Below are 26,086 nucleotides of genomic sequence, written 5' to 3'. Positions count from 1 at the left end.
AATGTCCATTGAACATCTGGATACCAAGGACAGATCCTAATCTGTGAAGCAGGTAACGTACATTAGTTTTGGGGTTACATCCTAGCTTCGGAAAGTCTTCATCCAAAACTTGATAATCCGGAAGTGGAGAATCATGTGTTTTATACAACTTCCGCTTAAATCGAGTTAAGGGTAGTCGTTCATCATGTCTGAGCTTGAGTAGATTTTCAGACATCTGATGTACTACCTTGTTTGCATAACTCGGCCATGGCGATGTGATGTGTTGAGGTGATGTAGGAGCATGACATCCCCCATATTCCGGCATCTTAGGTGGCAAATTTTCTGTCATAGGAGGTTGGGGTACATGCATAAGGACGCTGATATAACTCCACAAATGTATATCCCTCCATATAATCCCGCTGGGGTGAATCGTCAGCCTGATCAATCTCTTCATAAAACTCTGATTCCACCCCCGAATGACCGTGGGTACCTCCTGGGGGGTGTGGATATTTGTAACAGTCCCTGCACTTCATGTGTTCCCCCATGTGGTTCATCATCCACTGATGTCCAGGATTCCGGTAAGGTTCGTGCGGCTTGTGATGACTGCCCGTGTATAACGGAGCCCGTATGGTAATCCTTGTCTAGGTTAGCTAGTCGGTCGGCTGGATGGTCCCGTGTGGTCTATGTGGCTGGCTTGCGTACCGTCGGTTAATGGTAATCATACGGTAGGTCGGTTAGCTGGACAGTAGGCAGGTTAACCGTGGAGTCCGTGCGGCGACAATACTGTGTATTAGCTGGAGAGTATGGCCTTGCAGTACCCTGACGGAACCCAAGCGAAGATCTAGCTGACCGTGTATCACAGTAGGGTAAAGATTCAGAGCTTTTACCTTGGTGGCTGGGGTAGGCCCTACGGACGTGGATGTTGCAAAGACAGATGGCTGTCCCCCATGCGGTCTCTTGACCAGGGGACTATTGTTAGCCAATACTGTCTGTCTACTCTTTATAATCTCCATTTCTTTGTTTAAGCCTGAGAACCGTGTCTCAAACATCGCCTTCATCATTTCTTGCTGGAGAGCAGGAGATGATTCTTTTGCTGGAGTAGGTGTAGAAGGCGCTGGGGTAGAATCAGAGGCCTGATCGGTGTCGGCTGCCGTGATGACTTCAACTTTTTTCTTGGCCGCTTCATGCCTTTTAGCCTTAGTTACAGCCTCAGCTAACTTTATGAAGGCTTTCTTAGATGTTTTGGTGCACTGCTCGCATCTTGCCTCCTCTGTGCATATCGCCTCTCTGCACCTCCAGCTGCTACTATGAGGATCTCCTGCGATCATCAACCGACCACACTTCTTGCAAACAGGAGTAGAGGGAGACTCCATTACAACCTCACATCCACACCAGCTTATACTCATGTGCGTGCGATTGTCACTCCAATTAGCAGCTATTGATATTGACTTACTGTGTCTGTTTTATAGAAAACTATTACAATAATCTTAGATTAATGTGTCTTCTACCAAGTGCTAGATAGTTACAACTATAACACTAGGTGTTGATTCTAGCACAAACAGGAAAGAAGTGAGATTCTCGCCATTGTGCACGTCATAGTTTGGGTGGCTACGGTAATATTTTGGGAAAAACTAATTGTGTGATTGACAGTGAAGATGATGTCTGCTGAAAATCTGAAAAATTAGTTAGTGTGACTGAAGCCAAAATACAGGATTTATGGCAAAGATGTAATAGAGGTGGAGGATTCACAAGAATTATGTTACTCCTATTGGCTGTGACTATAGATAGTAAAAGAATACTGTGACTGCGTGGCTCTTCAGATATTGATCTTATGAATGATTGTAATCAGAAACCCCTAGCATTTTCTTCAATAGCTGGGCGTGGTGGTTGGATCATCCTTTTTCACAATGAATTAGGTCTTGTAGACTATGACAGCTCACAAGCAAAACTTTCTGCAAAGACCACTTAGGTTCTTCAAACAGTGTGAACTGACTTGGTGCAACAGTGGCTGTCATAGATCAAGATAATATGGAAGACATACCGAAACATGCTAAAGAGACTTCAGATGGGATGGAAGAAATCTTGGCTACCTATGATTATTCTTAATTACAGGCACCGTCTTTGCAGTACAGAATTAGAGAAATACGAAGCCTAGACAAGGCAATGAAAACGATGCGGGGATCTTTTAAAGTCAGTTAACTCTCTTGCCTCAGGAACATGATAGCTTATGAGAAGACAAAACTTACACAGGCAGAGGATGAATTCAGTATTTGCTGTTTTGCTGAAATATTGCGGAATTTAGAAGACGAAAGACCAGTCTGCTTAGAAGCGGCTTCAAGCATTTTGGTCACAAATCAGTCAATTTTGAGAAACTATTGATCAAGTCCTCAATAATGATACTACACTCGCCAAAAGAATTAAAATATTGTTCAGAGAACAGGGGATAACTACTACCAGTATTTTAACCCCATTGGGATTTATTGTATCAAGTTTGGTTCTCGCTTTTACTGGTGGTGGCACCTATGCTCCTACACCACCTTCACCACCTACACCGCATAGACCAACTACACCACCTTCACCACCTACACCACCTACACCGCCTAGACCACCTACACCACCTTCACCACCTACACCGCCTAGACCAACTACACCACCTAGCATTAATGATGGTGTAAAAGAGTGGATAAAAAAGCATTTTAAGTCATTAGGAGAAGCTCTTGGAAACCTTGCAGGGAAAGCTGCATCTGCACTTCCTGGTATATTAAGGAGTATTGTATCCTGGCTCCTAAATTTATTAGCTAAGACTGCTACTTGGCTTAGTGAAAACAAGTTTGTTGATTTTGAGTCACAATATGTGATGGTGGAGTTTTGTTACTTGTTAAGTGAATCACATGATTTGATGACTGGCTTGACTATTCCGGTTTTGCCTGTGCTTTGTTGAGTTAATAAGTCAGTGTCGAGATCTGAATTGATACCTAGTGTTTGTTTATCAGTAGCAATTACAATTTTATTATCATAACCCTACCACTTCACCAATCTTAAGTTTCATGTTACTTGGTGACATATATGGGCCTATTCCAAAAAGACACCGGTAGTCTACTTTAGATCCATCATACTGTAGAAGACTTCATCTCGATATCGCTTGATAGCCAAAGGTGGATCAATGGGTGATGAAATAGCATCCTCTACATTCGCAGCAGACTGCTTTTGTGTATCAAATGCTGTACCTACACCATGCAATGTTGTTTGTACGTGTTTGTGAAAGTGTTGATTGAGTCAATAAGTCTTTCAATGCCAGGCCAACTAAAACCTTCTGATTTATTTGAAATGAATTTTTTTCCAAGCATTTTTAGCATCTTGTGGTTGCTGAACCTTTTGGACAGTAAAGCAACACACCATTAAAGTTCATAGTAGACTTGAATTATTATTATTTATTTAATTATAGCTTCTCACAAATTGAGATATTAGTAAAAATAATTTTGCTCTATTTTCATTTTCCAATTACTGGCATGAATGAATCATTAGTATTATCAACCAAGCCATTTGATATCTCAAAATGATCCAACACGTCGTATGAGGAGACGGCAGTGTTCATATTCCACATAGCATTTATGATTTTTTTTAAAATAGTTAATATGTTACCCAAACCCCCATTTTGTCAAAATGTGCAATTTTTATTTTCCCATTGCTAATTTCATTAATAATAGATTTATACAACAAGTAGTATAGGTAATGATGGTTCTGGCTCACTTCCACTGGAGCAGGATTCATATACCTATACTGCTACTACAGGAGAAATTTTTTATGCCAAAATAATTATGCGATTCAATGATAGTCATGAGATTAAGTTAAATTGACTCCAGCTCACCACCACCTGGAGTCTATGATATAAATTTTTATAGGTAATGATGGTTCTGGCTCACTTCCACTGGAGCAGGATTCATATACCTATACTGCTACTACAGGGGGAATTTTTTATGTGTAAATGACTATGCGATTCAACGATAGTCATGAGATTAAACTAAATTGACTCCAGCTCACCAATACCTGGGGCCAATCATTGCTTTAGATGAGTCTAAATGGTAATAAAAATATTCTTCATTATTTTTATCGATAAAGCGATATTCAACATTTTTATTAAGTTCTTCGTTCATTTTACTAGGAGACCAGACTATATAACTACACTCTTTTTGTAAATTGATAAGAAACAATTGATTACCGTATTTGGTTGGTTTGACATCACTGATATAATAAAAACCTTGTGGTAATTCTCTCCATTTAATAGTTTTTTCCATTATTATATATTTATGTAAGCATTTGTCTAAATGTAATCACACGATAGTAAGCAATTTATTTTTAATCTCCAACCAGTTCTTTGGTTTTTGCACGGAATAATTGACGCGCTTGTTGCCTCCCCTGTTCTATGAACTTTTTTTTCTTGTCTTCGCTAATACCATTGGTCTTACGAGAATTTGATCGAATCTCCTGCTTCATTTCATTGTATTTGGTGAGTTCCGACAGCACTAAACGAAACTCATCCTCGGATATCTTACAATCGGCCATTGCTGTCGAAATATGATCCTCAATGCTGTTCAACTTTGCTTCGGCGAGTATCCGAATACTATCGTGTTTTAATGCTTTCTTTTGCAACCTACGAGAAATGAATTTTATCGCTATTCCTGCCAGTCCCGAGACTCCGGCGGTTATTTCCATGCCAAGCACGATAGGCGCGGCGATTATAGTTGATAGTAAACCGACACCGGCTACACCGAGTCCCATGCCAGCTACTACAAGAGCGGTGTCAACTCCGTCCAGAGCATTCACGGCTCTGCGATACTTTTTATACAATCCAAGTCTCAACTCCCTATCCTTTTCTATTCGATGTTTTATGTCGCTTATTTGATGTAATCGAAATCCATCAACAGTTTCCTTCATTTCATCGAGCGCTGGATATAAACTCATAGTGTATATTACGAATATATAATAGTCTTTAATTGGTCTTGCTTAAATGTTTTGAGAGTATACATCAACCTTATCAAATGTATATTATACGGCAAGAATATCTTAGAAAGAGAAATACTACCACTTTTAATAATTTGAACCCCCTCGAGGGATGTAACGGGTGATGCACCGACATGAATAATACTGCAACGTTGACGCTCGTGTTTCTTGAGCCATTTAATCGATAGACCTGGTAATATTTCGAAGGCATCTACCGGTGCATCACCGAACAAGACTTCAATAATAAGCGTAGAAATATTAGGTATTGCACTCAAGTTAACTTTAATATCATCAAATTCTGTAACCAAGCCGGACGACTATATAACATATGACCTGGTTTTTCTGGCAGGGGAGTGACTAACACACTTTTTCGTTTTGACGGGATATAGGCCGCGAGTACGATGCCACTATTTATTATCTTAGTTAAATTATGTCCCTTACCCATCATCGCATAAGGTGGGGTAATGACGATATTCAGTAGCCACTTGATGTTTGCCTCGACCATAGTCCATTTATTCTCACTGTTGTAAATAATATTGTACGGAGTGGTTTTAAGGAGTCTACTAACGTCGACATCGTTTAAATCTTCCAGATTACCCGCGAATGTGACTTCTTTCCGCTTGTATACATTATCGTGTAAGTGTAAAGCGTATAACTTACCATTGGTACCGGGTTTACCGAATCCTTCTGTGTCTCCGAGATCGGAAAGCGCAATTGTATTACATTGTCTTATCGTTCCAGGGCCTGATGCATCAACCATTATTTATAATATGGAGTGTTACACTTAAGTATCCTATATGTACAGGTTGATGTTTTACATCTAATACAGAAATTTTGAGGTCTGAAATAATGCCCCGCTTTAATTTTTTATATTGTAATGTTGATAAAGATTCCGTTCTACCGCTATTGTATTTTTCATCTTTCACTGGAACACTTCTGAGTAGAGTTGAAGGACTTTCTTGTTGAATATTATCCGTTGTACTGATTTGATCAAGATGGATGCACAGCTCTTTATAGGGAACTAAATCGGGTAAATAGAGTCCCTGAACTGATGTCTTGATTACTGTTATTTCTCCTCCCCATCCAAGTGTGTATGCTAAGTTATTGTAAAGCTTTACATCCTTTTTTCCAGCGTTTAAAATCAGTAACCCATTTGACTCTTTTTGTGTTAGACTAATTCCATTAGGCTTAAAAAATTCATCATTGAGTGAGCATACGCTGTAATACCCATCAGGTATAATGTATTTTTGACCATTTATTTCTGTCTCATTATTATAACCTCTCGTAGCATTTATATTGGTCCACCGTGGGTAATACGTTACATCGCATAAAGCGACTTTGAGTTGTCTATCCGAGTTATCGATAGTACGAAGCAGTTGAATAGACTGACCCTTTGTTATTCCCAGGAGTGTAACATACATATCAAATATACAATGATACTATATCATAACTTAAATATGGAATCAACCATTATTTTTAATATGGAGTGTTACACTTAAGTATCCTATATGTACAGGTTGGTGTTTTACATCTAATACAGAAATTTTGAGGTCTGAAATAATACCACGCTTCAATTTTTTATATTGTAATAACGAGAAAGATTCCGTTCTACCACTATTGTATTTTCCATCTTTGACCGGAACACTTCTGAGTAGAGTTGAAGGACTTTCTAGTTGAATATTATCCGTCGTGCTTATTTGATCAAGATGGATGAACAACTCTTTATAGGGAACTAAATCAGGTACGTTCTCTACATCAACTGTTTTGTTGCGTGGTAAGTCTATTGCCCATACAAATCCAAGTATAATTGCTAAGTGTGCACTAATAAGTATACCTGTTTCTCCAGTGTATATTTTCACTTTCCCATTCCACTCATTTTGTGTGATACTAATTCCATTAGGCTTAAAAATGTTATCATTGAGTGAGCTTATGCTGTAATACCCATCAGGTATATAAATGGTTTTTCTAACAACCCTGTGTACACCTGCTATATACAACACATTATTATCTTTCGCAGCACTTATATTGGTCCACAGTTGGTAATACGTTACATCGCATAGAGCTACTTCGAGTTGTCCATCCGAGTTATCGATAGTTTGAAGCAGTTCAATAGACTGGCCATTTGTTATTCCCGGGAGTGTAACATACATATTAAATATACAATGATACTATATCATAACTTAAATATGAAATCAACTTACATTACTAATCAATCGATTATAGTAACTGCCTCTGGTGCTGAATTTTTAGTTAAATTCCCCGATATCTTTGAAAAGTACAGGGTCATGGCAACTAGCGATAAAATGGTGCACGATTGGTTTCACAATCCGATGCAATTTTGGCAGAATCAGTTAAACTTTGCCATATGGTGTGCCACAACGGGATGTGGCGTATCTCTTTACGCTCCAGGATTTGAACTGAATAAGTCTGTTATGTCATTTCACGTGTACTATCAGATTAGACGTATACTTAAAGAAATTAGTGCTCCATTACCGCAGGATCGAGCGTGGAATTCCACAAATAATAATTATGATAGGTCCGCGTATGAGCGTATTTGTCAGGAATTTAATGTTTCTACGAGTAAAGATTGGCGCATTAAAGGAGCAAACCATGGTCTAGGTGTTCCTTACACAGAGGAAAATAAATCCGTCAAAGAAGAAAGCGATTATGTATATAGAGAACTTAATAAACCTGGTCTTAATTTTTATAAGTTGCGGCAGGCCAGCAAACTTTACTCAAGAATGTATGATTATCGGTATAAAGTCGGTCATTGGTATCATGGCTGGGAACTTTATAGTAACGATTGGAGAGGAGATATTATGAGTTTTAAGAGTGGTTTAATTTATATTGTTACAAAATTTATACAAATGAACGATACCGCAAACGCTTGGAATGAATTTCTTAATGATAAAACGGAAAATAATTTTACTAACCCAGGATTTGTAAGAGTTAATGAATCGATAAGAACTTATGTATGGGCAATTCTCGGAGCGCAATCTCAAACACGAACGTCCATTATCGGTTCTGGGACGGCGCTCGATGCGCAAAAACAGTTTGTCTCAAACGTGGAGGACGCCATTAATTCACCAGTTGACATACCATCGTCTATAAAGCGTTTTCAAGATGCATTACAGTACGCTCAATCCAAAGTGGACTTTGTTTATGCACCGGGACTATACATGTCTCCGAGTAATATGGAACTTAAGATCGGTCAAGTGATCGGTTATAATAATAAAATTGTTATCGCTACCGATCAACAAAAACCAGGTATAAATTCAGATATGAATATCGAATTAATAACGCAAACGATCACGGGTGAAAAGGGAATAGTCAAGCCACAAACACCACAGGTTTCACAACCATCTACTGATGCACAAGTTTCACCGCATATTGCGGCTAAAAATCAACAACATATCGATGAAAAAACAGCGCTTGTAGTGGGTGGAGTCTCGGTTGGTTTACTCATGATTTGGTTAAATAGTTCTTAGCGAATACGTACAACAGCCCTGCAATTGCTACGATCAACCCCCACAAGTTTTGACTAAGCCAAGTGGTGGTCTTAGCTAATAAATTCAATAGCCAGGAAACAACACTCCCTATTATACCGGGAAGTGCGGCCGCGGCTTTCTCAGCTAGCTTTCCCAGTGCTGAACCTAATGCTTTTAAATGCTTTTTTATCCACTCTCTTATACTGTTTTTATCGTTAGGCGGTGATCCGCCTCCACCACCTGTTAATGAGAGAGTCAAAGTCGATATGATAAATCCCAACGCGGTTAAAATACTAGCAATTGTTATTCCCTGTTCTCTGAACAATGTTTTAATTTTATCGGCCAGTGTAGTGTCATCGTTTAGGACTTGATCGATAGTTTCTCGAATACGACTGATTTGCGAACGAAGTGCCTTTCTATTACTGGAAGCTGCTTCGAGGCGGGCCAATCTTTCCTCTTCTAAGTTACGCAATCTTTCAGCAACGCGGCGTCTACTGAATTCATCGCCCGCCTGTTCGAGTTTTGTTTTCTCTTGAGCTATATGTTTGTCGATTTCGGATAGCTTGGCTGTATTATTGATGAGTTCTCCCCGCATAGTTTGCATTGCCTTGTCAAGACCTCGTAATTCCCTAATACTGAACTCTGAATGTGGTACCTGTAACGTTGAATTATCGTAGTAGGTATCTAAGATTTCTCCGAGTCCGTTCGAGGCCACCATCGAGGCTGCTTCCAAATCATCTGTATTAACGAGTTCTTTCCTCATAGTCTGAAGAGCCTTAGTAGTCTTCGCGGGAAGTCGTCCGTATTCTACAAAACCTAATCTATCACGAACAAACTCGCGGCTATGTCTGCCGGCTATAGTAGACAAGGCTAGGGGCTTACGAGTACTATAATGCATAAGCTCAATATGTGGAGAGTCACGTACTCGCAATGTTCCTTTACTATCTAGCATAAACTTTGAATAGTCCCGACCTATTGGGATAACATAATTTTTATCTTCTTTTAATGCATCGTAATAATCATCAACGGCTGATTGTAAAAGTTCATCATTTACGGTTGGGATCATAAAGCTGGTTTCATCAGTACCCTCTTCGATGGTACTAGTATCAGTTATGTTATCTAGATCAAAGTCATTATGTTCAAAATCAGTCATTTTTATATTAAACATAGGGTACATGTTTTCAATATAACAATGTCTTCGCAATACGGACGCAAGTTAAACCCACAACGCAGACTTCGAGATCCATTAGGGGTCAAAGCAATTCGTCAGTCTGTAACTATAACTAATAACCCTAGTACCATCGATCAGAATCAAACGCTTCTGGTTCGCTTTCCTAATCTCGGCGCACACGATGTGTTAGTTCCGGGAACTGTCCGACTAGCATTTACGATTGTTTTGAATTCTGCCGACGTTAACAGGGAGCCGGTTCAGAACTTAGGACGTGCTATCGTTAAGAAAATCGCCATTAAAATTAGCGGTAATGAGGTTTTGAGTATCGACGATAGCGATGTATACTATTGTTACATGGATCTCTGGAGAACGGATAAAGAGCTGGAAAACTTACAGTACCAAGGTATTTGTAATAAGAACACTTTGAGACTGCGCGTAGATGCTTCTAGTGGTGTTGGTACCAACGAAAAAGATCAGGCCGTTGCCGACGCATTAGGTAACAGATTCTATATTCCCCTAGACTTTGAATTACTAGATTCCCACATGCCCTTTTATCAAGCATCCCTAGGCGATAGGTTAGAATACGAACTCACTTTTAACGACTACGGTAGAGTAATCAGAGCTGCTGAAGATGCTAGCTATTCCATTGACAATATCTCGCTGGAGTACGATATGATAACGGATCCCGAATTAGCCAGACAAATTCGTAACCAGTATTCGGGAAGTTTAGCCATTTTGTACGATCGCGTGCTGCGACATCGAAAGATCACGAGAGACAAAAAAGATACGATGTGGAATATCAATCTAAACGTCCCCACGAGGTCGTTGAAGGGTATTTTAATGTTGTTCGAGGACCACTCCGATGCGTTTAAAAGAAATACCGAGAAGTTCTACAATCCCAAGATTACGAAAGTAGAATTGACTATCGAGGGCGTTCCTAATCAACTATATAGCCAAGGAATGCTAGCGTATCACCAGTGGGATGAGATTAAAAAACTTCCTTCTATAAAACGTTCTCCAATTACATGGCAGTGGGAGGAGAATAGAAAATGCTAGCGAGGGTGTCACCATACAGATAACGAAGCTCGGGGAATCAGCTGGTAAATTAAACATATATTTGTACATGATTATGGATGCGCAACTTAATATACAAAATGGGAGATTCGTGCAAGCAATCTATTGATAATCTTTTACCTAAAGATCCGCACTGCGCTATCATATGCGGGCAAACGGGCTGCGGAAAAACAGCCTTTATTCTAGATATTTTAGAAAGTCATTATCGGGACGTTTTCGATCATATTATTATTCTGTGCCCGACTATAAGCGTTAATAAAACGTACTTATCGAGAGATTGGGTAATGAATGACGACGGAATACACAGAATCGATCCGGGCTATCGTTTACAAGACTGTCTCCGAGTATGTCACGAAAAATACAAAGGAGAATCAACCCTTTTCGTAATAGACGACTGCAGCGCGAGTAAAGAACTCACCAAAAAGAAAGATATGCTTTCGTATTTAGCATTCTCCGGACGGCATACTCAACATAGCGTTTGGGTACTTACTCAAAAATACAACTCTGTCCTGAAAGATCTCAGAGAGCAGACCAAATGGGTAGCGCTGTTTCATTGCAAAGACAGATTCATTCGAGGAATGTTTACGCGAAAATGACGTCATTTATACCAAGAATGAACGTGACAAAGTCAGAAAACTGTTAGCAGCAACGAAGCACTGTAAACTCATATTAAAAACCGATCAACCAGCTGCTTATGCAATTGCTTAGCAAAATGTAGCAAAAATGTAGCAAAATTATAGCAAAATGTAGCAAAATATAGCAAATTGAACATTAGCGGTTAATATTACATAAAATGTGGTTCGAAATCCTCATTCTTTCGCAACAGTTCATTATTACGGGATGTATTGGATACGTCATATTATATTATGTTAGACTTAAATATCTTCTTAGGTATTACATTATGGAATGCGACGAACTCATCGAACAAATGCTCAAAGAATCTGATGTAGATCAAAATGTAGATAAATCTTTAGATAAACATAGAGAAAGACTCGCGGCTTTGGTAGCCGGTGGAAAATGTTCCCAATATTTGGGAGAAAATTATACCATCGAAAAAATTGATAACATGACCGACGAAGAGATTAAAAAACTGTACGCACGTTACGAGTCTAGACTGGGAGCTACAATGACTAAAACTATAGGGTCGTCTATATTACAACTATACACAGTCGTAGTTAGTACGTTTCTCCCCATCCCGGCAGAACATCGCATGTATTTATGCGAATCTCTAGAGAAAGACCCATTCATCGAACACGCTATAAGCTCAGTGAGCTGTGAGTTTTATCATAGATTCGGAATGTTCTTAGCTCCGTTCACCACAGCTTTAATAACGGCTAGGTATTGTCAATTTAAACATACGTGCCCACTTAATAATATAAAGAACGAAGTTCAAATAAATAATGGAGACACAACAGGTGACACCACAACAGATTGCGCAACCACAACAGATTGCGGAAACGCAACAACAGATTGCGGAAACAGAACCACATGTGAATGAGGATGCACCACAAGTGAATGAGGATGCACCACAAACACAAAAACAAGCTAGAGTTACTAAGAACCCCAAAAAAATAGCCGCAGGAAGAAAGGGAGGACTGGCGCGCAAAGCAAAATTAATAAATAATTCAAATCCGATTAAAACATGGGCACTAGTAGGAGTTGCTGGTATAGCGGCTGTATGGTTCTTTCATAAGACCGGAGAAGAGAAAACGTCACCCCCGCCGCAACAACAAGTTCAATTAGAGGTTAGTCCTCATATAATGCTATAAGAAGCATGACTACTCCAGTTACAGACGGTAAAATGTTGGTAAACGCGACGTATCATTCAGCGGTGGTCACCGGCTTGGCCATTGGCTATGCCCGTATGGCTAAAATGATTACTAAAGCCACACCTCCCAGGCTAGATTTTAATGGATTTGATATAGGTATGATGGTTCTGGATATTGGATTAGCAATGGCAACGAAGGATATGCTCATCAAACAAGGACTTATCCCGGAAGACATAATGAAGTAATGAATATTTATATTCATATACTATGGCATCAATTGCGATGATGGTCGGTGGAGCTGTTGTTAATGCTCTAGCTTTTTCGGGGAGTAATTATTTATTTTCCAGTATGAGGGAATCAAACGCTAAAGAAGTTGAAGAGGAGCGTAAACGACATAATAAAGCATTAGAACAATACCAGGCAGCTCAGTTACAATATACGCAGCAGAGAATGAAGAGATTAGACTTTATTCATGAAAAAATGATTAAGGAAGGACATTCAATTCAAACATTTAAGGATGTCGAATCCGCCATGCACGAATACTACCTCGTTTATGGGAAAAAACTCGACCCAATACCTAGACCAACAATGAGTCAGTTTTATACACCGTCAGAGGCTCAGAAAGACCGAGAGGTCGCATTTGTTATTATGGGGTTAACTGCTGTATTGATTTTCAGCTATTCCCTAGTGTAGATGTGATTTGCATTTAGACAAATGATATGATAGATGTATATACCATGAATAACTGCAAGTTTACACTCATGGGGAAGACGACTCTATGTAACCGCCGCTGTGTTGATGTTTACTGCGGTATACACAATTATTACATCAAGCGTGGACACATAAACTATAAGTGTTCTGAATGCGGGATAGGGGTCAAAGGTCATTATTGTTTATGTAAGAAACACGGTGCTGATAGGGTCAGGAATCAGATTATTTATGCTAGGAAGAGAGATTACATCAATGAGAGGAATAGGTTGGGGAGGATACGTATTTAGATATATGAAAACAACCAATTAGACAAATGAATCATTTTGCATATACCATTCAACCACAATGGTTTTTGTCAGAGAGTTGAAGGCTATGGCAAAGCAACGTGGTCTACGTGGATATTCTCGAATGAGAAAAGCTGAATTGATTACCTTACTCGGTTTGGAACCACCCCAGACTGTTAGAGAACTCAGAGTTCGAGCGAGAAACAGTGGGCTGAGAGGTTATTCTCGAATGAGAAGAGCTGAATTGATCGCTTTACTAGATAATAATCAACAAGAACAAGACGAGGATGATAATAATCAACAACAACAAGAATTAATATTTGTACCCACATCCGCCGGCGTTGGTAAATATCTAAGAGGTTGGAAGATGGATATTAATTCCAACATGGATGTTAACGATATTAAGCCCATCATATCGAGTAAAATTAACGAGGAATTAGATGATTTACAAAGTATAAAATACCAGCTGACGATTAAAATGACATTGAGTAAAAGTAACGCAGACGATAGCGTCGAATATACCGAACCATATTTCCGAAGCAATCAAGAAGTTATAACCGAATCCGATACTATAAACGCATCATTAGATACATCAATTCAGAGGATACAGGAAACTTTAGAACGCTGGACTAATAGAGGTTCGGGTTGGGGTGTGGATAGAATCGATAGTTTATATTTAGATATAGCAAATTATATGCCCTTCAAAGGTGGATCTTATATAGATTTACCCCCGTATTATAAGAAGAAAAAAGCCATAATTAACGTAAAAAATAAATCCGATGATTGTTTAAGAATGATGATAAGATCTGCATTGTTCCCCGTAGACAAAAATGCGGATAGACCTTCTAGCTATCCCCAAAACGATGGACTCAACTTCGATGATATAGACGAACCTACACCAATATCACAAATTGATAAGGTGGCAAAGCAAAATAATTTAGCTATAAATGTTTTCGGACATTCTAAAGGAATTGTTGTACACAGGATAAGCTCCGCTCCGGAACATCTTCCCAGAATCAATTCATTTCTGATCGAACAAGATGGAAAATATCATTATACATGGATAAAGAGTTTAAACAGGGTGCTATACGATCAAACAAAACATGCTAGAAAGAAATATTTCTGCGAAAGATGCCTGCATGGGTACAGCAGACAAGATCTATTAGAAGCGCATAAAGAAGACTGTAGAGGTGTTGGACAGACCGCTATCAGGATCGATATGCCTAAAGAGGGGAAAAATATATTAAAATTTGAACACTATTGTAATCAAATGCCAGTACCGTACGTAATTTATGCCGACTTCGAAGCGCTTATCAAGCCCATAGAAAATACCAACCATAGTAGTTTTACGTACAAAACTCAAGAACATATTCCTTGTGGGTTTGGATATATAGTTGTAAGGTATGATGGGAAAACAAACACTCCCGTGATTTACAGAGGTCCCGATGCAGCGGGAAAGTTCCTAGAATATCTACAAAATGAAGAGAGAATAATCAGGGAAAATTTATCGTGTAAGAAACCCATGCGTATGACGAGGGATAATTGGAGGGCCCACAAGAAGTCAACGAGTTGTCACGTTTGTAATAAACCCCTGGATGGGGATTCCGTAAGAGATCATTGTCACGTCACGGGTAATTATCGGGGAGCCGCTCATAACGAGTGTAACTTGAAACTAAAAATGAATGCTCAAACAATACCCATCCCCGTTGTGTTTCATAACCTTAGGGGATACGATTCACATTTCATTATGCAAGCTATCTCAAAGACCGACGGCGGTTTAACGTGCATTCCTAACAATATGGAAAAATACATATCGTTCTCGTTGACTAAACCTATACATTATAGGGACAAGGATGGGAAATCTAGAATAAAGCAAAGTAATGGGCTTAGATTCATAGACTCCGTACAGTTTCTGTTATCTTCCCTGGACAATTTAGCTAAAGCGAACAATCCCGATGACTTCGCTATAACAAATCAATATACAGATAAGATAACTCGTCATTTGTTGCTGAGAAAAGGTGTATATCCTTACGAATATATGGATGATTGGTCTAGATTCGAAGAAACTGAATTACCACCCCTCGAATCATTCTATAGTAACTTAACGGAATCTAGAATAACAGATGCCGATTATGAACACGCTCTGACGGTCTGGGATAAATTAGGTTGTAAGAATTTAGGCGATTATCACGATCTGTACTTAAAAACCGATGTACTGTTACTCGCCGATATATTCGAGATATTTAGAAAGACGTGTTTAAAACAATACGGCTTGGACCCGGCATGGTACTATTCCAGTCCCGGACTATCGTGGGATGCATTGTTGAAGAAGACCGGCGTAGAACTAAAATTACTCACAGATTACGATATGCACTTGTTTATTGAGAAAGGATTAAGAGGGGGTATATCGATGGCGGCGAAAAGGTATTCTAAGGCTAATAATAAATTAGTGGAAGGATACGATCCGAGTAAACCCGACACGCACATATTATATCTCGACGCTAACAATTTGTACGGATGGGCTATGAGTCAACCTTTACCCACGGGTGGTTTTGAATGGGTCGATGATATCAATAATAATGATGAGAATAAAGGGTACATACTAGAAGTTGACTTGGAATATCCGAGTTCCTTACATAAAGACCATAACAGTTATCCGCTAGCTCCCGAAAGATAAATGGTTAATAAAGACTGGATGTCTGAATATCAACGCTCCTTGATGGGTAATAATAGGTTAGCTAACGTAGAAAAACTTGTACCAAATTTGATGGATAAGACAAAATATATAGTTCACTACAGAAATCTCCAGTTATATCTATCGTTAGGTATGAAACTTAAGAAAATACACAGAGTTCTAAAGTTTGATCAAAGCCCTTGGATGGAACCCTATATAAGGTTGAACACAGATTTAAGAAAGATAGCCACCAGCAATTTCGAAAAGAATCTGTATAAGCTCATGAATAACTCGGTATTCGGTAAAACTATGGAGAATCTAAGGAAGCGTGTTGATGTTAAATTAGTCAGATCTAATGAGGAAGAAAGACTCAGGAAACTTATAGCCAGTCCGGCTTTTAACAGAAGCAAGATATTCGATAACGACTTAGCCGCGTTGCATATGCAGAAAAGTAATATAAAATTCAACAGACCGGTGTACGTCGGTATGAGTATTCTCGACTTGTCAAAACACTTAATGTATGACTTTTATTACAACGAACTTAAGAAGCAATACGGCGATAGATGCGAGGTTTTATATACCGACACAGATTCTTTGTTGATGGAAATACAAACCGAGGATGTGTATAAAGATATGGCAGAAAAAATAGATATGTATGACACGAGCGATTACCCTAAAGATAATCCACTGCACAGCGTTGTAAATAAAAAGGTGTTAGGTAAGATGAAGGATGAATGTGCTGGGACTCCTATAGCGGAGTATGTAGGATTAAGACCTAAGATGTATTCTATAAAAAAGTCCGATAATGGAGAGATAAGAAAAGCCAAGGGTGTTAAGAAGTATGTTGTAAAAAAGCATATCAAACACGAACAGTATAAAGAATCATTATTCAATGGTAGAACGTTCAAACACGAGATGAACTCTTTAAGAAGTTATGATCATAGGATATATGGATTAAGAATGAACAAGACATCATTATCCCCCTTAGATACAAAGAGATGGATTGATAATGATGGTGTAACTACCTATGCTTATGGTTATGGTGGTAATACCGTACCGTCGGGAACTATGAACAACTCTTCTCGTACAAATGCCCTACCCGGTCCATCTTGAAGATAATAAAGAATAGGCTCTCCTTCTTTCGTAACCAATCTACTAATGTTATACGTCTTAAGGGACCATATGGGATCGGTTGCACGACGTAGGCCTCCTTCGAGTTCACCGGGCTGGTATAAATATCTTACCCTTACTCTATCCGGAAGTTTTTGTTCTTTGCCTCTCCTCGGTGCTGAAGATTCGGAAGTCACGGATTTCATTTTAATCGCATCGGATGGTTTCTTCCCTATTAATCTCGTTACTTCATTATTCAGCGCTGATACAACGGCGGATAATCGTGTCACCCATTCGGTTGATCTCAATCGCTCGGATTTCATTTCGATCCCATACTGATAGCCAAACAAACGTTCCGCTAGAGTCCGGTTAAATCTTTCGACGATAGCTTGACTGCGGTGGGCCTCTCTTTCACCACGGACGATTTTGACGTCGTGCTTTGTTAAGAGTTTAGTTACCGATCCCATAAACTCGCGACCGGGATCTACTTGAAATAGCTTAGGCCATTTTAGCGGTCCGCGTTTATATATGCGGCTCAGTGCATTAGCTACTTTTGTTGAATCTTTCGAGGTTAATGGCTCAGCCTCTTTGTATCGACTAGCCACATCCACTACTGTTAAAGCGTATTTATACGTTTTGCGTTTTACCTTATCGTGGGGAAGAAACAAGAGGTCAGCCTGATGAACTTCATTCGTTGTAGAAATATCAAACTTCTTCCTCGGTATATAACGCGGTGCCGGTAAGTATATTTGCCACATCGCTTGTTTCTTTAACCAATCCTTGGCCACATCTTTAGATACCTTTGCCACGGTGGCTAATTTTTTTATTGCTCCTACACCTTTCCAATATCCTCGTGGGCTATAGTAAATTTTATTCATTATTAATTAATATTGATGTTTCGTTTAATACAAATCATGACTATCGTTGAATCGCATAATTATTTTGGCATAAAAAATTCCCCCTGTAGTAGCAGTATAGGTATATGAATCTGGCTCCAGTGGAAGTGAGCCAGAACCATCATTACCTATACTACTCAACACATATATATGTCACTGTTTGCAAATACCTTTTCTATGTAGGATATTATTGAAGGTTTGCCTAAAATCAATGATTATTTAAACCACCTAGGAGGTACATTTGAAGGTCAATGTCACTTTGAAGGTCAAGTTTTAAATTAATACATAGATAGTATTAAAAAAGCTACAAATGTAAACTAATGTCCAAAAGAAACGATACCACGTGTTTGAAAGGACATTACAAAAAAACTAAAAGATACAGACATTTCAAATTGGTATATGACTTGTGAGTAATGTTTTCACAGGATGTACACAAAAATTCATTGTAATCAATCCTTTACAATCATGAGGACAGACATGTAAAGATGCGGGGGGGTCCAAAATGAAAATTTCATTTGAACACAGTTGATGAGTCAAGTGTGAAAAATGTCACAACACACGTCTCAAAGACACGTTGGTACCGGTATGACCACCGTCTACGAGCTGACGTTGGGGGGGATGCGTTACCATTCATGGAGGAGGCATTGTTCCAATTCCTGGAGGTTAACTGGAGGCACAGGGCGATTCCTGACTTTGCGGTCGAGAATGTCCCACATGTGTTCGATTGGGTTCATGTCCAGTGAACATGCCGGCCTGGGTCAGCCTTGCCGTGTGAGGCCTCACATTATCGTGCTGGAAAATGATACCATTAGGCTGTTGTTGGATGAATGGCACCACAACTGGTTGTAAGATGTCATCACGATAACGCTGCGCATTCAGGTTTCCTCGGATAACGACGAGTCTCGTTTTGACGTCACTGCAGATTCCACCCCAAACCATAGCCTGACTTGATGGATGCAGTTTGGTGCCAAACGTTCACCTACTCTTCGGTACACACGCTGCTGGACGTCGTTCCTGAAGATGCAAAATCTGCTTTCGTCAGAAAACATGATACGTGCCCAGTTCCACCGTTGCCACCGTCGAAGTCGCCTGGCCCATATCCATCTGTTGAGTCGGTGTTGAGGTGTCAGGAACGCTCCGCGGTAGGGGCGACGTGCTTGGATACCATGTGCCCGCAGTCTCCTGTACACGGTTTGTCGACTTATCACTTGTCCCAGTGCTGTCCGTGCCGTTAACGTCGCCGTTACGAAGCGGTTCCAAAGGTGAAATACCTGGATGTGGCGGTCTTCAATAGGCGTGGTCACCCGTGGTCTCCCGGTTCTCGGCCTGTCTGCTGTCCGACCTGCTTGACACAACTGCTGCATTAACCTGGTGACGGTTATGCGCGTGCATCCTAAACTTCTGGCGACATCGCGGTGCGTACCTCCCTGTTGGAGCATTCCTACGGCTCTCTCTCTCTCAATCGCTGTCGAACGAGGCATTTCTTTTGTGTGCTTTTTGTTGCTGTGTCGTGTCGGGTCAGCAGTTTTATACAGAAGATTGATCAAATGTTCCCCGGTTTTATCGACCGAATACGTTTGGTTTGGAAAGTAGGATACGCAAAAGTACCTTTTCAGACGAAAATTAACTCTTCATAATAAAATATTTAGAAAAATGTGTGGCATCGTTTCTTTTGGACATTAGTTTACATGCAACTTTCATTACTGGTTCTGGGTATGCTTGGTTAAGCCCTATAGAATATACAAAAAAAAATTTAAAAAAATAGAATATACAAAGAAACAAACAAAATGTGCACAAGAAGATCAAAGTAGCTGCTCCCCCTCAAAATGGACAGTCAGCTGATACTGTGGACTCAATCTCAAGACACAATGGTCATCAACTTCTTTATTATGTGGAACACAACGTTCAGGGGTAAATACTATCTCTATGAAGCAGAGAACATATATATTTTCCTTTAGACTTCCTTTAGAAGACAAAAATATAATTTTAACATGTTCTTTGTAGCTATGACAAATGCATTCCTAGTGACATTTGTGGGAAAAGACAACTGAACCCAACCCCAAAACAATGTGTATATATAAAGCATATCCCCAATACTTTCAGAAAAAAATGTTATGGTGCCCAATAACACCCTTCTGGTGAGTTTAAAGGGACAGGATGGCAACCGTTCTGAAGCTTTGATTGTAAACAATAGCAGATAACCCCCGAGCTTACTCAGCTCTGCTCGCTTTATTCCGTTTCTGCTCCAGTGACCACCCCGCTAGAGTAAGCTTATCACGTGACCAGACTTTTCTCATTTGTAAACAAATGCACATATTCTGAAATACGAACAGACGGGCACAATGCATGCCTTTCGGTGCACTTTACATATAGTTTTGTCTAATCATATTAATTTACTACTACAACTGCGAGAGTGAGGTGCAGGACAATATCACTTTCACCCATCAGATTGACTGTATAGCCCTCGGTAGGGCTTCCATGACAGGACGTGTCATACATACGAAAATGGAAATAGTTTTTCATGTTTTAGGATATTTCCTCAATAAAAGTTAAACGTGTTATGACGTATGTTTATCTAAATTTGTAGACTCATCTAAATGAAAACAAAGAAAAACACATGACTGGACTGTGTAAGATGTGACAGAGGTTCTCGGCTCTATTACACATCACTGCCATAATTCTTGTACTTTGGCTGTAATCACACCAAACCTAATCGTCAAAATTCAACAATGAGTGAGTATGGTTTTACGCCGCTTTTAGAAATATTCCAGCAATATCACGGTGGGGGACACCAGAAATGGGCTTCACACATTGTACCCATGTCGGGTATCGAACCCGGGTCTTCGGCGTGATGAGGGAACGCTTTAACCACTAGGCTACCTGACCGCCCCCAAAATTCAACAGAAGTCCTCTTCACTGTCAACCACATACAACTAGTTGTCAAGATAATAGTTCCACCATGTGGGATCCAGCTCTTCAGTTTGTTAAGGCAGGAAAACCTCACTTCTTGCCTGTGTGTGCTAGAGTCAAGATGAGCTTCACAAATGAGTCTATTCTCTTGCATTCTAGGTCATGTAGTCACTAGTAGGGGTGACTATTGGTGTGGAAATCACTCTTGCGGTAACTATTGATATTGAAAGAACCTATAGCTATTGCGATAACAATTGATATTGCAAGTAACTATCGGATAAGTATCAATAGTTTTCAGTGTATCATTTTAGATGGATTTTAGAGTTGAATTAAACCTTGGAACTGCAGTTTCCTTTGAATGTGATAACCATAAAAACAAATAAAAAGTAAAGTTTGAGATATTGAGACATATTTGTTTGTTCTTTACACTAATAATTAAGAAAAAGAAACTTCCACATTACCATGTGTAAATTACTACCACTCATGATCAAAAGAAAACAAATTTGAACAGCATTGCATGTATTTTATTGATATGGTAAATACAATCGAAACTATCTATATTCCTAACTGAACCGATACTATTGATCGGAAACCAATTTAACAATAGATTTATTGATTTTAAGTGCTTACCAATAGCAATATCTCGATATTTTGATTTATCATGACACCCCTAGTGACTAGATAACTAAAATTCAGTTATTAGTTATTTTCTACTGTTCAACTATTCAACACTTAAGAAGGGCCTTTTGGTTAGGGACCACATCAAAAGTTCAATGTCAGATAAAAAACTTACCTTTTTAAAAGTATAATTGAATTCTAAAAATGTTGAATTCCTTTAGTGGCCTTTTTCATGACACATTCTTGTGTTTTTTGCTGTTTTTTCTCTGCACAGCAAATTTTGATGAGTGGATCACCCGTACCCCTTCATCAATGTAGTGAAAATGTTCAGTAGTGGAACAGCAGTCATGGTGAATACATCATTTTTAGTTATATAACTGAGAGCACATATTTTTCTTTATCTTGCGCTGTCGTGGTGCACCTAATGGTACCTAAACGGTTAGGCTGACTGTCAATATAACCACTTCTGAATGACGGTAAGCTCTGCATCCTTACTGGTTATGGTGGCAGAAACCATGCTCTAGCATGCATTCTGTGCAGATCATGTGTTGATAATGGATGATGACCATTACTCGTAGAATATGTACAGGGTCCATATGGTGGCTGGGATAACACAGAAACAGATGATGATTTGCTGCCCTTAGAATCCTTGCAGGATCCATGTGGTGGGCGGGGTAACACAGAAACAGATGATGATTTGCTGCCCTTAGAATCCATGCAGGATCCATGTGGTGGCCGGGATAACACAGAAACAGATGATGATTTGCTGCCCTTAGAATCCTTGCAGGATCCATGTGGTGGCCGGGATAACACAGAAACAGATGATGATTTGCTGCCCTTAGAATCCTTGCAGGATCCATGTGGTGGCCGGGATAACACAGAAACAGATGATGATTTGCTGCCCTTAGAATCCATGCAGGATCCATGTGGTGGCCGGGATAACACAGAAACAGATGATGATTTGCTGCCCTTAGAATCCTTGCAGGATCCATGTGGTGGCCGGGATAACACAGAAACAGATGATGATTTGCTGCCCTTAGAATCCTTGCAAGATCCATGTGGTGGCCGGGATAACACAGAAACAGATGATGATTTGCTGCCCTTAGAATCCATGCAGGATCCATGTGGTGGCCGGGATAACACAGAAACAGATGATGATTTGCTGCCCTTAGAATCTGTGCAGGATCCATGTGGTGGCCGCGATAACACAGAAACAGATGATGATTTGCCTACCCTAAGAAACAGTGCGAGATCCATGTGGTGGTTGGGATGATCCCTTAACAGATGGTATGTTCCATGAGACTGCGGCCTCTTGGTTGGAGATACTTCTGAGGATAATCTTCTTTGCATTGTTTCAGCTGCTCAAGCTCGGTTGAAAATGCAGACTGGCGTGATTCAAAGAGGGACTCCATGGCTGACTTTTGCTTGACTCAGGCAGGGAAGGAGTCTTAAGTATCACAGGGTAGGCCGTGGATCTATGATAGGTATGGTCTGGAGAGAAGATAAAGACATAATTGTGTCTATTTTTTTTGTCACCATATCCTTTCGATTTGCTTTCTTAATGGAGTCCAATTAGTTTTTAGAAGGCCGACTTGGTGAGAAAAGTACACTGATCACATCTGTATTCCTCCATACAAACAGCATCTCAGCACTTTCAGCAAGAGTGTACAGAGCTCCAGATATCATGAATTGACCGCACTTCCTGCAAATGGTGGGAGAGGCTGAGGACGCCATGACGGGATCACAACAAACCTCCCAACCCGTTATTTACATGATAACTTATAAGTAACCTACTGAAGACGACTTAATTAGTAGAATTATTATGTAACTAACTATCGGAAAATACTGAAACTAGTGTGAAAACTTCATAGTGCTGGAAAAGGAACCAGACTTAAAAGTTGATATTCACTCTAACACACAGAGTAAAGAGGTTGGGACACTGAAGAGATGTAATTGCTATTGCAGGTATGACTAGTTGTGTACAGTTGACATTGAAGAGGTCTTGTGTTGAAAGTCTTAAGATATTAGTTATAGTGTGATTGCAGCCAAAATACAGGATTATGGCAATGATATAACAGAGGAAGAGTATTCGCAAGAATTATTTTACCTTTTTAGTGTTGCGACATCACACCGAATGTGTGCTGCCAAAAGCACTCATAGTCACATCTAATTTATATGAAGTGTATACATTTGTATTTTCTTCACATTTTGTCATGCCACCACTGGGGAGAGACATTCTTCCTTGAGAGACAGACTGATATAGATCTTTTACAGAAAATAAACTTTTTTAAACCATCCTCATGTGTCCATTTCATGTGACCTTGGCCAAGTGACAAAGAGAGGGGTCAGGTCTCACCCTTAGCCTTAACTTAGGGTTAATTTCAACCAATCTGTTGCTGGTATAAACAATCGCTTATGGGTGGATGCAGGCCAAAAGTTACATATCAGTTGTTATCCAAAGTGTTCCATTGTGGCATAGACTGCATGAAATATGTGTTGAACTTGATTATTGTAACTAGCCTGATTTGTGCTAGATTTGCATAAGAGGGTACATACCACTGATTTTAACATCAGGTTCTGGAGGTTGTTGAATTTTACTGAAAGAAACCAAAGACATGTTATTTGTCAGCAGCAGATGAGTAGTATAGGTAATGGGGGTTCTGCCGCAACCCCACTGGAGCTAGATTTATATACCTATACTGCTACTACAGATGGAATTATTTATGCAAAAATGATGATGCAATTCAACGATCATCATGAGATTAAACTAAATTGTAATGAAAATATTCTTCTATTATTTTTACTTATACACATACCATTATTTTGAACAAAGTGATATTCAACATTTTCACTTAGTTCTTCGTTCATTTTACAAGGAGACCAGACTATATACTCTTCTTGGTAATTGGAAAGAAACAATTGATGACCGTATTTGGTTAGTTTGACATCATTGATCATTCTCTCCATTTGATAATTTTGTCCCTGAGCATAAATGCTTCGATAGCTTTTTCGAGTTCTTCCTTTGTTTGTTTGTAATTCTCCATTATTATATATTTATGTAAGCATTCGTTTAAATGAATGTATGATTTTTTATGCGGTGCGATCCAATGATAGGAAGCAATCTATTTTTAATCTCCAACCGGTTCTTTGGTTTTGGCACAGAATAATTGACGCGCTTGTTGTCTCCCCTGTTCTATGAACTTTTTTTTCTCGTCTTAACTAATACCACTGGTCTTACGAGAATTTGATCAAATATCCTGCTTCATTGCGTTATATTTGGTGAGTTCTGACAACACTAAACGAAACTCATCCTCGAGCGCCGGATATAAACTCATAGTGTAATAGTATATGATATAATAGTCTTTAATTGGTCTTGCTTCAATGTTTTGAGAGTATACATCAACATATTAAATGTATATCATACGTCATAAATATCTTAGTAAGAGAAATGCTATCACCTTTAATAATTTGGACCCCCTCAAGGGTTGCAACGGGTGATGCTCCTACATAAATAATACTGCAACGTTGACGCTCGTGTTGCTTGAGCCATTTAATTGATAGACCTGGTAATACCTGGAAGGCATCTTCCGATGCATCTCCAAACAAGACTTCAATAATGATTGCAGAATGATCGGATATATCCTTCAAGTTATCTTTAATATCATTGAATTCAGTAACCCAAGTTAAACTAAAATTTTTTGATGCCAGACGACTCAATAACATATGACCTGGGTTTTCTGGCAGGGGAGAGACAAACACACTTTTTCGTTTTGATGGGATATAAGCCCCGAGTACGATCCCACTATTCATTATCTTAGTTAATTGATGTCCCTTACCCATCATCACATATGGTGGGGTAATGACGATATTCAGTAGCCACTCGATTTTTGCTTTGATCATAGTCCATTTATTATCAGCGTTGCGAGTAAGATTGTATGAAGTGTTTTTATTGAGTCTACTAACGTCGACATCACTTAAATCTCCTAGATGAACTGGGAATGCAACTTCTTTCCGCTTGTCTACATTATCTTGTAAGTGTAAAGCCTATAACTTGCCATCGATACCGGGTTTACCTAATCCTTCCTTGGAAAGCGCAATTATATGACATTGTCTAAGGATATGTGTTCCAGGGCCTAATGAATCAACCATTATCTATGATATGGAGTGTTACACTCAAGTATCCTATATGTACAGGTTGATGTTTTAAATCTAATACAGAAATTTTGAGATATTTAATTATACCCCCGTTTACGAAGTAAATCGGGGATATATAGCGTTCCGTTCGTCCGTCCTTCCTTCCATCCATCCGTCCTTCCGTCCGAGCTTTTGTACGGCCAATAACTTTTTAACCATGAACCCTAGCTTCACCAAACTTGCTACACACATTTACCACAATGAGTA

At 39.4% G+C, this 26,086-nt stretch overlaps 1 protein-coding gene across 1 annotated transcript in view; it reads right to left on the bottom strand.

The window, feature by feature from the left end:
- Window positions 1–26,086, bottom strand: part of LOC139449468 (von Willebrand factor A domain-containing protein 3B-like) — a 521,695-nt gene that overhangs the window by 119,212 nt on the left and 376,397 nt on the right. The window contains exon 26 of the mRNA XM_071230886.1: window positions 24,242–24,282. Coding sequence (XP_071086987.1) covers window positions 24,242–24,282 — 41 coding nt within the window. The remainder of the gene's footprint in view (window positions 1–24,241; window positions 24,283–26,086) is intronic.

The sequence above is a fragment of the Haliotis cracherodii genome, unplaced genomic scaffold, assembly GCF_022045235.1.
Source record: "Haliotis cracherodii isolate W230 unplaced genomic scaffold, xgHalCrac1.p SCAF_8, whole genome shotgun sequence".
Classification (NCBI taxonomy): Eukaryota; Metazoa; Mollusca; class Gastropoda; order Lepetellida; family Haliotidae; genus Haliotis; species Haliotis cracherodii.
The sequence above is the reverse complement of the archived record's forward strand: the minus strand, read 5'-3'. Positions and strand labels throughout refer to the sequence as shown.